At 46.8% G+C, this 14,356-nt stretch overlaps 1 protein-coding gene across 1 annotated transcript in view; it reads left to right on the forward strand.

Annotated features, from left to right (window-relative positions):
- The window catches only part of LOC308059350 (uncharacterized protein), a 44,449-nt gene extending 31,951 nt beyond the window's left edge, over window positions 1–12,498 (forward strand). Inside the window, exons 3-5 of the mRNA XM_080376556.1 lie at window positions 8,338–8,575; window positions 8,997–9,022; window positions 10,496–12,498. Of these exons, the coding sequence (XP_080232682.1) occupies window positions 8,338–8,381 (44 nt within the window). The 3' untranslated portion in view covers window positions 8,382–8,575; window positions 8,997–9,022; window positions 10,496–12,498. The remainder of the gene's footprint in view (window positions 1–8,337; window positions 8,576–8,996; window positions 9,023–10,495) is intronic.
- The last annotated feature ends 1,858 nt before the right edge of the window (window positions 12,499–14,356 follow it).

Consider the following 14,356-nt stretch of genomic DNA (forward strand, 5'->3'; position numbering starts at 1 on the left):
CGGGGAGCTGGGGGAGCCGTGGCGGCCGCGGTGCGGGGACGCACCGGCTGTCACTCGGGGGACGCGCGGTTCCGAAGCGTGCGGCAGGTGAGGGCGGCGCGCTCGGCCGCGGGTCGGTGGCGCAGGGCACAGCCGCCCGCGCTGCCCCGGCCGGAGGTGCGGTCTGCTGGCGGGGGCGCGCAGGGCAGCCCGGGCTGGGCGGGCAGCGCGGGCACAACTGCGGGCTGGAACAGAGTTGCAGGGACGGGTGCGTAATTCCAGCGCGCAGCTCGGTGCTACCGCGTTGGATTGGGAAGCGCCGGGAGAAACCGACTTCCCTTCCTCGTCGGTCCTTCGTTCCCGTCTCCCCCTCTCCGTCGCAGCCGCGGGACTCTGGGCTAGCGAAAGACTGCTGGAGCTAGGAAATAGGTAGTACTCGTGACTCGTTAATCATTTTGCTGTGTATGAAATTCTGATTAAAAAATGTATTGGAATAAATTAGGGGAGGCTGAGATCTATGGAGTGATTACTTGGGTGCCTAATCTGTGATTAGAGCATCTTTTCCCCTTCCTGTATTATTAAAGCGCTTCTGTCAATTTCAATGACACTTCAGTGCTGTGATATAAATTATTGAACAAGGGCAAATGAGGACCGCCTTCACCTTGGCTGTAAGGGCCCGATCCTGCAGAGAGCAACTTCCTTCTGCCCCTCCTGGCTTGGCAGCTGTTGGAGCCCCTCCGCCGAGCCCTTCCTTCTGTCCCTGCGCAGCCCCCGGCTGCCCTTCGGCTGGCAAAGCTGCTTTGTTCAGGCAGAGTATTGTTTATTGGATTGCACCTAACTGTTGTCCTTGCTACTTCCTGATGAGCCCACATGGATGGGACAGTCCCGTGGGATTTTTGAAGGTACGAGTGACCTTGGAAAATGCTGTGGTTTTCTCCCTCAGCTTTTGCCTTAATCGCCCTTGTATGCCACGAGCTCTTTGATTTGGGGACTGATGTGTGCACAGGTCCTGGAAAGCGTCTTAAAACCTGATCATCACCGCCATGGTAGTTACTGTGTGTATTTGGTAGTGGCGATGAATGTGCTATGCTAGCACCTCCATGCTACTCAAGGTAAAACGTGATGTAGGGGTGGCTGGAGAATGGGACTGTTTCCTCCCTTCCAAGCCCTGGAATGGTGGAGTTGGAAGAGGAAAGTGGCATACCTGTGGGGACCTGGCTCACCTCTGCTTTGGCTACAGGCAGATTAGTTCTGCTTCCACACAGGCTGCAGGGGGAACACTTGGCTGCCCCAGAACCATGTTTCTCATGCAGAAAAAAGCCATTTCCTTCTTGAACAGCAAAGCAACTAAACCCCAAAATTCTTTTAAAGGGATTCTCCCAGCAGGAATTTAATCTGTAGCCTTTTTGTTATTGTTATTCTTGCATTAGTGATCCAGTTATGCTTTCCAGTATATCAAAGGCAATGTTCTGGAGTCCTTAAACAAATGCTTGTCATCTTTAATGATAACCGACTTTGGGATCTGGCCCTCCATAATCTCATGCAATGCTGACTATAATTTGCCTTAAGGGGAACAAGATATACTGTTGTTTAAAAAAGATGCCTTTTTGGCATCTCTAGTTGCTCTTGACCGAAGTGGAACTCAGTAAATCCTACCTGATGTATGTCCAGTAATTCATTTGGTCTTGCTTGTAAGAGGAAAGACAGGGGTGTTTTAGTTTGGTTTTTTTCTTTTTTTATCAGAGGTGATTATGCTGTGTAGTCATTCAGTGGCCAGGAACATCGGAAAAAACCTTGTGAGGCATTGTTTGAAAGGATCACTGCGTGTAACGGAGGGGGGGAACCCATGTTTGTCTGGTACCAGAGCTCTCTGTTTCTCAGCCGAAGTTCTCGCGCTGTAGTGAGGAGCATGGTATAAATAGCAATGCTAGGTTTTAGGCACTGAATTCGAAGTTATGGTTTCCACAGCAACCAGCACTCAGGCCGTCGTTTATGTATGTAATAGTTCCCCTTTTTTTAAAAAAAAAAACCCACACGTATCTGGCTTCTGGTGTTGTGCTGTGTCCGATCCCCCTCCATGAACATCCCACACTCATTCTTCCTACTTTGCTTTTGAGCATCCCCCTCCGCTTTCCCTCTCCTGACGGCCGTTGACTTGCTGTGTTCCCAGCTCCAGGTTTCCTGCTGCCTTCTCCTGAGTCAGTGGCCGAGGGCTCTGTGTACCAGATCCCAGCCTGTCCACCATGTTCATTTGTCTTCCAAGTCCTTCTTTTGGTACCAGTGTTTGCTTCCAGCTGTGCCTGCAGTGTGATAGGCACCATGCAAACATGGGAAGAAACAGCTCTGCTTTCAATCCGTGGCATATCCCTCAACCACCCACCTGTGTTTCCCATCTCTCCCTCATCTGGAGGGTCGTTGTCTCAATGCCAGGTCCGCATGCTCTCCTGGCTCTCGCTCAAGCATTTCTCTTGAGGCTTAAGGAAATGCAGACAGAGAACTGTGCCCTGCACGGGGAGGGCTGCGGGATGTGCCCTACCTGTATGAAGATCAGGATGCAGTGCTTGTTTTTAAAAATGTTTGTCACACAAATGTGCAGCGTTGCTAAAGTGTTTTCATTTATAGCCAGGGGGTTGATGTATCTACATGGTTGTGTCCAAGTTACAGTTTCCAGAGCAACTGGAGCTTTGTATCTTGGAAGACTGTTAACTAAAGCATGAAACATCACATCAAATTTTCCTTTCTTAAATTCTGTAATTTTAGCTACTGTTAAAATTGCAGCTGTGCTTATCTGAGAACATGTTCAAAAACCTTAAATGACCAAGCAGATCTTCAGATATGCACCTTTGCAATGAGAACAAGAATGGGAAATTTCATCCTCCAAAATAATTATTCTTACAGTTACAGCATAAGGTACTTCAGTAAAAAAACCCAAAAAACAAACCAACAAAAAACTCCATCCCCAACAAACAAAAAATCCAAACCCAAAAAGAATGAAATGGAAGTGCCCCCTCATCCGTATCTCTAACCAGAACTAATGACAAAAGTGCAGTCTGGCAAAACTGAGTAAAACGGCTGACGACGGCTGAAAGCAAACATCAAATGAAGGATTCCCATGGCTGGAGAATTGATCCGAAGAAGGAAGGGAACTCAGGATTGCCTGCCTGTACCTGGGAGCAGTTGGGCAGGCTGTGGTGCTGGGGGCTGCTTTGGTAATTTTTTTTTTCCCTTTCCTTCTCTTTCTCCTCTCATTTGCTTCTCCTTGTGAAACTGTGTCCCTCTTGCAGTGTTTCACAGACACTTTTCCTCTGAACTGTAATGCCAAGGACTTTTGACATCAAAACAGGTCACTTTCCCATTATAACTGAATTTGAGCCAATGGTACTTTCAAAAAAGTTGATGTATCTGCATTGTAGGTTTTCTACTTGCTCTGTGAAGGATTTTGTCAATAATAGGCATGTCATTCCCTTAGAAATTGCTCTACTGGACACTCAGATTGATTTGAGCAATGATGCTATAAAATGGTTTGTAGGTTACTGGGGGAATCTCAGCCAAGATGCTTTAAGTGTTGGCTTGTGTTAAAAGGAATTTCAGAGAATGTCTCAGGGGTCTTCCTTTCTATTTTTGTTAGTAACTTTCTAGCTCAATGTTTTCCTTTATTTTTATATATATGTATATATAAAAATGTTCCATTGATGTTGCCGCCTATAATAGCATTGTCAGCAGCCTATGGTTTTTGCTTAATAAAATGGAGGAATGATTCTTCTCCTACAAGATGATTTTAAAATGAAACTTAAACCAAATCCTTGTGATCTTTGGTGTGCTGCCCAGATTATAGAAACAAAATGATTGAAACACCAGCTGGCAATGGCTTGAAGTGAGCTGAAATACCTTGAACTTCTCCCTGGGTCTCTTTGAGCAAAGGTAAGGATTTTGTTTTCTCTGTAGTCAGCCCAACCTTTGCAATGTGGCACAGATCAAGAAAGGATTCTAGCTTGTTCACATAGGCACAGGCTGTTGTTGCTCAGTAGCCATAACCCACCTCCATGGCAGACGATGTTGCATGCTGGGTGGTGAGGCAGCAGACACTGGTGACAAGTTGGGAGAAGAGCCAGGGATTCTTTGCTGGGATAAGAACTGCCGCATCTCAGAAAGTGCCAGCGTGTGCCGTGCTATCAACTTAATTGGCTAAGTCTTTCTAAGTGAAGGTACAGATGCTGGGGTTCAACGTTGCATAAATGTGTCTACTTGGCAGAACACCACCTGGTTTTACTTTTCTCCAGTGCACAGTATAAATACACCTCTTTCTTGATGTTCTCCATTAATTTCAGTGGATAAAGCCAAGGCTGAGGGACCAGGCATTTGAGAGCTGGACCAAGATATCTATTCCATTAACATTAAAGCAGACTTAAGAATTTCTGCCCTTGAAAGAGCAGGCAGTGAGCAAGGGTGGTGGGAAGGTCTTGTGTTCTTAACCAGGTGTCGTGGTGCATCACCACAGCCCTTCAATCCACCTGGGGACCTAGATGTAGTGCCAGACCAGCTGCTTCCGTGGCAACCATTGCTAGGGGAGTGATCTGACAAGGCTGCAGTGGGCTGGAGTGTTGCTCCCACCCTGTATAACCTCCACTTGGGAGGTCTCCCTTGCAACTTGGGCAGACCCTTGGCTGTGAAAAGCGAGGTAGAGCAGGAAGAAGGTTAAGATCAAAGAAGAAAGGCAAGAGATTATTTTCTATGTGTAAGTGATGAGGAGAGGTGGTTTGGTCCAGAGCACTGGAGGGCACATTTACTTATGGAAGAATAGTTCCTAAAGTACTCTGTTTTTCCCCAGACACTGTTTTTGTTTTCGAAAAAAACATCGGAGAAGTTCTGCTCTTTCAAGCTAGGGAGAGTACCAACTTTTAACTGGGGCTTTGTGCTTGTTGAAAACAGTAATTTTGCCTTACAGTTGGGAAATACTTCTTTTAGTAGCAGCAAAACACTGTATTTTGAGTTTTGCAGCCCAGGCTGCAATAACATAAATACTTGGTACACCCTTGGTCACAGTTATCTTGTGCATGAAAGAATTCTCTACTGCTTCACATTATTCAGCATGTCTTTAAGTCTAATTGTTTTTCCCCATCATGTGCTTTGTTCCTAAGATTAGTATGGTTTTCCTCCTCATGGATAAATAATTTAAACACCTGGGCTGATTAAATGTGTGCCTCTGAGCTCAGAACAATCACAAGTGTTTTTTTTATTTTATTCAAAGACTGACTTTTATGAAGAAGATTTAAAGCAACTGAAAATAGCTACATCACAGAAACATCAAGCGTAACTTGAAAATTATTGCTATCATCTCATGGATTCTGGCAGTGTACATTTGCCTTTCCATTAGTGACGTCTCATTGAACAATCAAGGGTTTATTGACAACTCGTTTACTTTGCCTAATAGTATGACTTACTGGAGGGCAGGACCGCCCTTCATTTGCCGAATGATGGCAAAGACATTGATACAAAGCCTGTGTGTGGTGTGCAGTAACTTGATGGCTCTGATGGAGGGTGTTTCATGAAGACAAAGTTGGCTGCAGAAGTTTTGAGGCAACCTCCAACATCGGTTTTGACTGTGCATTGCCTGCAGTGTGCCCCTGACCTGGCACAGCACGGGAAGGTGCCAGGGTCCTTTGGGCCAAACGTGATGCCCCTGTGAAGCGCAGGGCTCGTGGGGTGGCTGCGCCAGAAAGTCTGGGCTCGGCTTGGTGGTGCCAGGAGCAGCTGCTCAGGGATGGCAGCGGTCACTGTCGGTGTGAAGAGAGCTGTCAGAGAGGTTTAGGAGCCAGGAGCTGTCAAGTTCCGCCTCTGCCATTGCTGTTCCTGCTGCTGTGGGCTCATCTGAGGGCTCATGCAAAACCCTTGCATTGGTGAGGGCAGATGTGACTCTGGCTGGGGAGGGTGGAGGGGCTGCAGCAGTGCTTTTCTGTCACAGAAAAAGTCCTTTCTGCTACTTTTCTTTGCAAAATGTCTTTTCAAAGAGGAGTAGCTCTCCTGCTTTCCCCATGTAATGGCATACATGCTCCACAGCCGCCTCTGGAGAGCTTAAGCCCAACCAGCTATGTAAGGAAAGAAGTCTTTTTCCCTAATGTGAGAGCCATCTCATCGTGCATCGTTATCAGTCAGTGCTGTGCCATTTCATCTCAGACTGGCTGACAATAGCACTCTTGGATGACTGGAGTTTCCTCTCCCTTTGTTGTAAAAACTAATCTTAGGAACTACTTTTATAGAGCAACTGCATATCTCTAGGCTAAAGTTAAACCACAGCTGGAAAACATCTCTCATCTCTCACTCAAAATATCTTACATCTAGAGATTTAAAACCTCATGCCAGAAAGCTGTAGCCTAGTACTTTGCCCGTGATTTCCTGCTGTACCTGCACTGCTCTGCAAGAACATGAATACCTTGATTGCCTGTTTCTTGTCTGCCTTACTCGCAGAAGAAGGCATGGAGAAAACGAGTGATGTTGTGAAAGTTTCACTTAGAATTTTGATTCCCCCTCTGTTGTTTTTTTCTTTTATTTATTTATTTATTTATTTATTTATTTATTGTACGGTGACCTAGCCTATTTGTCATCACATTAGCCCTCCGTCTGGCTTTCCACCCTCCCTGATATGTAGTGCTCAGTCAGGCATCAGGCTTTCAGCAAGCCAGGGCAGTCCCTGCTTGGATCCAGTTACTGCTTGTCTGTCGGACCATCCATTGTTAGCAGGAGGTGGGTTTTGTTGTTTTGAATGATCTCTTATCCTGCTCTGTCACTGTTGGTTCCATTTGCTTCTTCTGAAGGAAATCCCATGCCTGCCTTTATCTCTTGACATGGTTTGGGGAGAGATGTGGGTTTCCTTGTTAACCCCAGGCAGATTTCCTGACTGCTTCCCATCTGACTTCAGCTCTTGCCATCCTGATCTCAAAACTGGTCCTTCCCTCTCCTGTTTGCCACCTCCTCCCACTCTAGCAGTGCTTTGATCTCCTGGGCTGTGGAAACCCCCTGAGATGTGAAAGTTTACTGTGCTGCTGCCAGCCATTCCTTCACAATGAGTGACCTCTCGAGTGGGCCAGGCTCTCAGTGCTGTGCTCCACTACTCGGTCCCACTGCTCTAGTCTCTGCCAGCACTTTCCCTGTAACCTGCTGCCGTTAGGCACCAGTGAAGCCTTGGGCAAAAGGTATCTCCCTCCACGTCCCAGCCAGTGCTCCAGCAGAACTCTTTTTGGTTGCATCAGCTCCTCAGCTCAGTTTGCTTATTGAAAGCATGCTTTAAAACCTTGAGTACTGCTTCCTAACCACCCGACGAGTTCCTGCAGAGTGTTGGTGCTGTTTGAAAATTTTATGAAAGCCTTAATTCATGCCCTATCTGCATTTCTGTCCGCACCTGCCTCCGTTTGTAGCTTGTTCCTTCATGGACATTCCCTAGAGTTTGGGTAGGTGCCTGTGTGACACGAGTGCGGAGGCACTTTTAAAACCGTTCTCCACTGACTGTGTGACAGGTGATCTGGAGAACTGTGGTAAAAAAACGCAGAAAGCACTGACTTCAGTTAATTTTTCCACTTACTATCATGTTCTTTTTTAAGAGATGACAGTGGGTTTTGATCCACAGGGTTTGATATCTGTAGTGCTGGGAGACGGAGAGCTGTTACGGTGACGAAGCAGCAGACAGCTAGCAGTACTTAACTTGTTCCATCTTGGGAGTGAAAAAAGGCTAAGCATCTTCCCTAACTCGACTTGGCTTCCCCTGCAGTATCAGCCAAGACTGAATGAGGGAGGAAAAATGCAAAACAATGCAGGAAGTGCAGAAACTGAATGATGCAAGAAACATTTTGAGTTGAGGCGGTTGCATCCCCACATTGGTACTAGTTCCGCTTAAGTCACTTCTTGGCCATTCACATACAGCTGAAGCAAAAGAGCCCCAAAAGGCTCTCTGTTGGTGTTACTGCCTCTGGTGCCTGGGCTGTCTCCTTCCAGATGAACCAAAGGTTTTCAGCTTGGTGCTGTCTTATGTTGTTGTGTATCCCCTCCATCTGTGGGAGCTGGGACAGGTGAGACGTGAGTTAGCGCCGTGATTTTGGAGGCAGGAAGACACCTCGGGAGCAGTCGAGGCTAGGCAGACGGTGTGTTTAGTCCCTGGGAAAGCCCGCCCAGAGCCTGACCAGTACTGACACCGGCTTGTTCCTGGGGCGAGGGGTGCAGGTTGCTGCAGGGACACACTGATTGATTGGCGCCATGCAGATCCAAGTTGCTTAGCATTTTAGAGAGCTGTTTTGGCAGCATTTTCTCCATAAAACTAACCAAAAAGAAAGACTTTCAGCATTAAGTGACTTTTTTTTTTTTTTTCAGCTATTTGTCTCGTTTTGCTTGTAGACGTCAATGGACCTGTGTAAAAAAACCTTTCAAGACCTGTTAATGAGGCGGTGGTGTTGGAAGTGTAGTGTGGTTATATGGGGCGCAGGAAGAGAAAGCCTCTCTTGGAGACTCTGCATGTGATGGTCAGAAAACCTCTTGTGTTTCTACACCTGAGGAGGACAACTGTAGCTTCGGTTTACTCTGTGCTATCTATACGGCAAGTGTTAAAAATGTATGTGTCGTGTTTAAGAAAAATTGAAGGTGAATCCTTTTATGTTTGCTTGTTGCTAGTAAAATACACTTCCTCGCTTGGTCATCGTTGTCTCCTGGGAAAGTCACACCAGTTGTGTTGTTAATGGCCGATCTGCTAATGAAGTCAGTGGGTTTGGGAGTTCGCCCCATGACTCAGAAGACTCTGTTTATTCTGTTGCTATAGGCTGTTGGGTTATAAAAACGTGATTGCTTCGTTCTGTCAGTTTGCAAAAGGGTAGTTGTGAGGAAGGAAACTTGAGCTGACAGAATTACCTGCCAAAATAATTAAGTGCATAGCTAAATGGATATAAAAAGACCAGACAAGTAAATTGCTTTTGTACAAATAGCCTTTTTTTCTTCTTCTTTTTTTCTTTTTTTTTTTTTTTTGAGGCTTGCTGAAGTGTGAAGATCCCTCTGTGAAAATAAGGTGAGCAATTAGTATTAATTGATTCGGTTTTTAATATTGGTTGGGATGAATTTGCTGAAGATTAGTGTGGAAATGTATGCGTTTTCAGGAGAAATTGATTGCATTTCATTTCTTCCATGTGTACCTTTCCCTTAAACTGCTAATGAAAGTTCAGTAACTAATGAACAGGATGTTTCATTAAATGTGCATTCAGCTCAGAATAGTTAACAAGTGCCTTTTTGGGATCCTTTTTCCTTGCTAGCCCCCTCCTTTACTGGGCATACAGTCTTGGATTTTACTCTTTGTTTTTTACAGATATGAGTGGAGATTCTTCATTGGATCATATTTTACATGGAAAGGCTGGGGTTTTTTGTGTGTTTTGACTTCGGTAGCAATTACTGCTGCTTGCAGTTGTGGCTTCCAGTTCAGAACAAAGCTGTTTTGTGTGTCTAGCCAGTAATAATTGTTGACAGTTGATAATGTTGGAGACCTCTCATTGTGGCTGGGATCTGAATTATACCAACTGCTACTGAACCCAAATTACAGGTTTTTAATTTTAGCTTCAGGGCTCCCATGCTGGAATACTCTCTTTCCCCCGGTAATGAAACAAAAAAAAAAGTCGGTGCTACAGGTCTCTTCTAAACCTACCAAGTGAGACACAGAACTGAAGTGTTGCAAAGACTGCCTGAATTTCTATTCTTACTCTTGTCTGCTCTCAGAATTTCCTCCTAACACCTAGTTATTGCATCCCGTGGGGTGGTTAAACTCATTCACCGCATGTTTAAATCCGCAATATATATGTTAGGTGGAATATATTGAGTAAGAGGGGAATTGCAGGGGGACTCTGCGTGTCCAGTTACTGATGCAGCTCATGGACCACAAGCCACTTAAAACCCAGCCTGAGCAACTGGAAGTGGAAGGTGGCTGCTGCGGCAGGCAAGGGTGGCTTGGTGATGAGACCCCCAGCACGGAAGAGCTCTCGGTGCCTGTACCACTGACAGCAAGTTGCCACTGTAGGCAAGGCCTCAGCTGCAAATCTTTTTTGCTTGTAGCTTTGAATGAGGTAACTGGTGTTACCTGGGCATTTTTCAGTTTATTTTCTTGGTTAAATTTTCAGGAGTAGGATGGTATGAAGATGAATGTGTCATTAACAAATGTCTAGGAATGCAGTTTGCTCAGAAGTGATTAGGAGATTAAGTAATGGATTAATTGTAATTATTCCACTGGAACCCTCCTAATGTGTGTAGACAACAGGCATGTGTCCTCTCTGAAGGGGTTGTGTCTGAGCTTTGCTCATGACTGGGTGTGAGAGGGGGTGCACATGTTGTTTTACTTCGGAGAATTATTTGTTGGCAATTCACATTTTTATCCTTGTCCCAAATTAAAACTCTTTAGCTTTCAACTTTGAATTGGTCAAACTTATTTTTCTTCTCTATGTGAAAATTGTTTGTTGGCAAAATATGACTTCAGGGAAATGTTCGTTTTGCATCACAGGCTTAAGAATCTTGTGAGAATTATAGAAGTTTTCCTTTGGTAACTTGTGAGTGTCTGCAGGTACCTGCCGGGGCATGAGTTGAAGGTAAGCTCAACTAGATGAACGAGACAGTTCTTTGTGCACCCTCTTCTTCCTGTGGGGTCTGTTGAATACACTCTCACATCATATTTGGGTTTTTTCTTCCATGAAATTCACCTGTAGAAGGCTACTAAATAGTGTGAAACCTTTCTGTCCTGGGGATGAGTATAAGACCAGGGCAGGTGCTACTGGCACTTCTCTGAGGTGCTCTCCCAGCTTCTAGCACCTTGCAGTTTGGGGATTTTGCAGTCCAGCAGCAGCCTCTTTGTATTTAGGAGCTTTTACCAGAGCGAGCCAAGCGATGTGTTATTTTGCCCTTCCTGTGAGTGGCAGTGGCTGTGAGACCTCTGTGGTGTGAGTCCCAAAGCTGGCTTTGACTGGCATGGCTATGGAGCTTGCCTGGGTGGATCATCAGTCAGGTGCAACCTGGCCGCTGCTATCCACTTCCAGTGCAACCACAACCTAAGAATAGGGAAAAATTTATGGTTTAGACACAAGCAAAGGTTTACTTCGCTGCTACCTTGGGCCCTTAAATTTCAACTAGCTGTGTGAGCAGTGGTGCTTGGGTTAAATGCCTGCCTAGCAGCTTGTGGTGGTTGTGACGTGAAATCCCTTATGCTGGAGCACTGAGCGTACTTCAGGGCATCAGGGACTGCATCCTCCAATTTAAAGGTACCCAAATGCTGATTCTCCTCTCTCACTTGATTTCTGATGGTCTGCACCAGCTGTTGTGATGACTGCATGCATTTCTCTCTGGATGATGTGAACTTGAAATTTGGCAGTGTCATCACTGTATGCATCATCTGTATCAGGTATATGTTATGTGTGAGGCTTGTGATGGGTCAAGGAAAGGCCTGGATGGTATTGACCAGGAGTCATCAGTTTAGTTGATGAGCAAATCCGTGGTGTGGGTGGGGTAGGGTAGGGTTTTTTGTGCCTCAGGTCAAGGATGAATTAATTTCGACGTTAAAAGCTCGGGCATAGCTGCAGTGGGCTATTCACAGCTTTATGAAGACAGTCACTGAAGCATGTGACTGTGGAGGTACTTAGTGGTTGACTAATTACATTACTCCCTTCAGCTTCCTTGGGCCGTCTGTGGTTAACATGCTGCCAGCTCTGTAGCACGGCGTTAAGGTCTGACAGCTGTAGACATTGCTCACTCAGTTCTCCCATGGCAGTGCTCAAAAGAAAAGCTGGGCTTCAGCTCTCTGCCTGGCCCCTGCGGATAGATGACCTTTGACAGGGAGGTGTGGGACAAGTCTCCAAACATAGGGTTTGTAGGTGCTCTAAGCCTGTAGGAAGAAGCTGGGTATGAAAAAAAATTTGCAAAATGCTTATGAGGTGTTAAGACGTCAGATAAAGAAGGATGGTTTACTGAGGACTCTCAGTATTTTTTTTGTATTTGTTTGTCTGCTGGTAGTCAGTCAGTCTGTCTTGCGTGCAAGTGTGTCTGGTCCCTGCCAGCTGTGAAGTGGAAGAACTGGAGGGACTGAAGGACAGGGAATAAAATCTAGCAAAGAAACACAGGAAAGCTGCTCTGGGAGCCTTCTGATAAAAATGGCCCTGAGCATGTGCAGTTAGGGGCAGCTGGTGTTAAAGCAAAAGCTGTGAGTATGGGCACCCTAAAATTAAACCAAGAAGAAAAATGTACCCATTTGGTGTTTGGATGCTGTTGTGAAGACAAATGCTTGACTTAACTGAGGGATCCCACACATCATCCCCCTTACCTTAGCTTTTCTCCTCATTGCGGGGTGGGATCTGCCCCATGTATGGCCTTGTCTGGAGGGTGAAAGAGGCTAGGGGACAGTGAGCAGGCATCTGGAGAAATGTGTCAGATTGAAGGGGGGCGTGGAAAAAGTGTGTGTAGGTTTGGCCAACAGAGAGCAGGTCTCCTCAATTTTATTTATTTTTTTTTAATTTTTTTTTAACTAAGCCAAAAGACACTCCACCCTCCTTTCCCTTCCTGGAAAAGAAGAAAAAACCAGCCTTCAGAAGGGACCCCCCTAGGGTATGACAGATAAGCTGTCTGCATTTTTGTGGCAGGGGGAGGTGGTCTTCCCTTAGCCCCTACCTCCCCTAGGCCCTTATCTATCCCCCGTCTGAACCCTGGTGCTCTCTGGCGTTACTGACATTTTTAAAGAGAACTGAACTGTTGGTCAAGGCCCACAAATCGTCCTTGGGCGCATGGATGTGACTGTGGCTGCCGTTGGCGGGGTCCCAAAATGCTGGAGGACTTCTCCGGTCTCCCCTGGTTTTGCACAGGTCTGTGTAGGGCACAGTGGTGTCGCTGCTGGAAGGGAAAGTCCTCCCAGCCAGCGCTCGTCCTCCTGCTCAGCACCTGAGGCACCAGCCGGGTGAGCTCGCACCATTGCTTGTTGCTGAGCTACTGCAGCTGTTTCTGGCCCTGGCCCCTCCACTTTGTTTTTGTGATCTGGCCTTCTGTTTCTGTGGAGCTCAGGTATGCAATAGGGGCTTGCTGGGGTAATACCTGCTCTCTCTTTTTGCCTAGGATCGTTCCATTCAAATGGAGTAGTCCTACAAGTTTAATTACTTCTCCCTCTGCCTGGTTTGCACTTTGCCTGTTGCCTCCTTTTGTCCTGCAGTGGGAGCAGGAGAGGCAGCAAGCAAAGGCGACTGAACCTTGTACTTAAAAAAAAAGTTCACTTTGGTGCAGCTGTAGAAGCAAATCCGTAATTTGTCTGCAGAGTATCCAAATAGTCTTGAAATATGGGAAGAGACAAAGAGAAATTGTGCTTCAGGTTGCTCCTTGTGCTGGAAGTGCGGGAGGACGTCCTTGGGCCTGGGTCTTGCCTGACCTCTTTGCTCCAGCCTGGGGTGGTGATGGCAGGGAGAGGGTATTGATGGAGCTCTGTACCAGAAACAGAAAAGAGCATTTTTTTAGAACAATTTGAGCTGTGCCCTGTTGGCATACTGTAAAGGGTCAGCAGCAGTAGCTGCAAGCACAGTTTTGCTGCTGGTAGAGAGTGCCCTCAGGATCCACGCCAGCTGAAATCCTAACCGAGGTCTGTGGGGGAGGTGGGAGCACCCTAATGGGAATCGTCATGTGGCAGAATTGGGAACAGCAGCACACGAAACGCCTCGGGAGATTTGCCTGCTGCAGAAGCTCGAACTCTCCGGAGTCAGCGAACAACTGAGTCCCAGTTTGCCGGGAGGTAATTTATTCCTTCCTTTGATGGACAGGACAGGGAAGAGCTCATGCATGGTGCCTCTTGGCAAGTGCAAGAGGGAGTGAGCAGCAGCATAATGCAAACGTCTTGGGCTGGGGATCTTGCTCAGCGACTTGCACAGCCCAAGGGCTGTGGTCTGTGACAACCAGCAAGAGCGGCACCCCTGGAGGGCTTCAGTTTGACACCGGGGAGCTGCAGCCCGCAATGCGAAGCAGGCGTACCTGTGTAATGCCGGCACTGGTCCAGGAGGGTCATCAGGCATGTGTGAGGGGGAAGGAGGCCCGCCGAGGAGGTGTACAGACCTGCTGGAGGATGAGATGCTCTGACCCTGCCAACCGGGCAGATAAAAATGACTGACAGCGAGCTGGGGCTGCTGGTGCAGGCAGAGCTGGGCGAGGGGTGGGAGGTCAGAGGGATGCATGGTCTCTGAGCTGTGCAGCCTGTAGGCCATGACCAGGCTTGTTTATGTCAGCAGTCTGACACATCTTCAGGAGCTTTTACTCACGACCAATGCTAGTAAATATCTCTCTCTTAGATCTGCCCAAATCTTTGTTGACAGAAGGAATGTGCAGGTTTCTTGCCTCACGCCTTCTC

This window comes from Falco punctatus (assembly GCF_963210335.1).
Source record: "Falco punctatus genome assembly, chromosome: 2".
In the NCBI taxonomy this organism is placed as follows: domain Eukaryota; kingdom Metazoa; phylum Chordata; class Aves; order Falconiformes; family Falconidae; genus Falco; species Falco punctatus.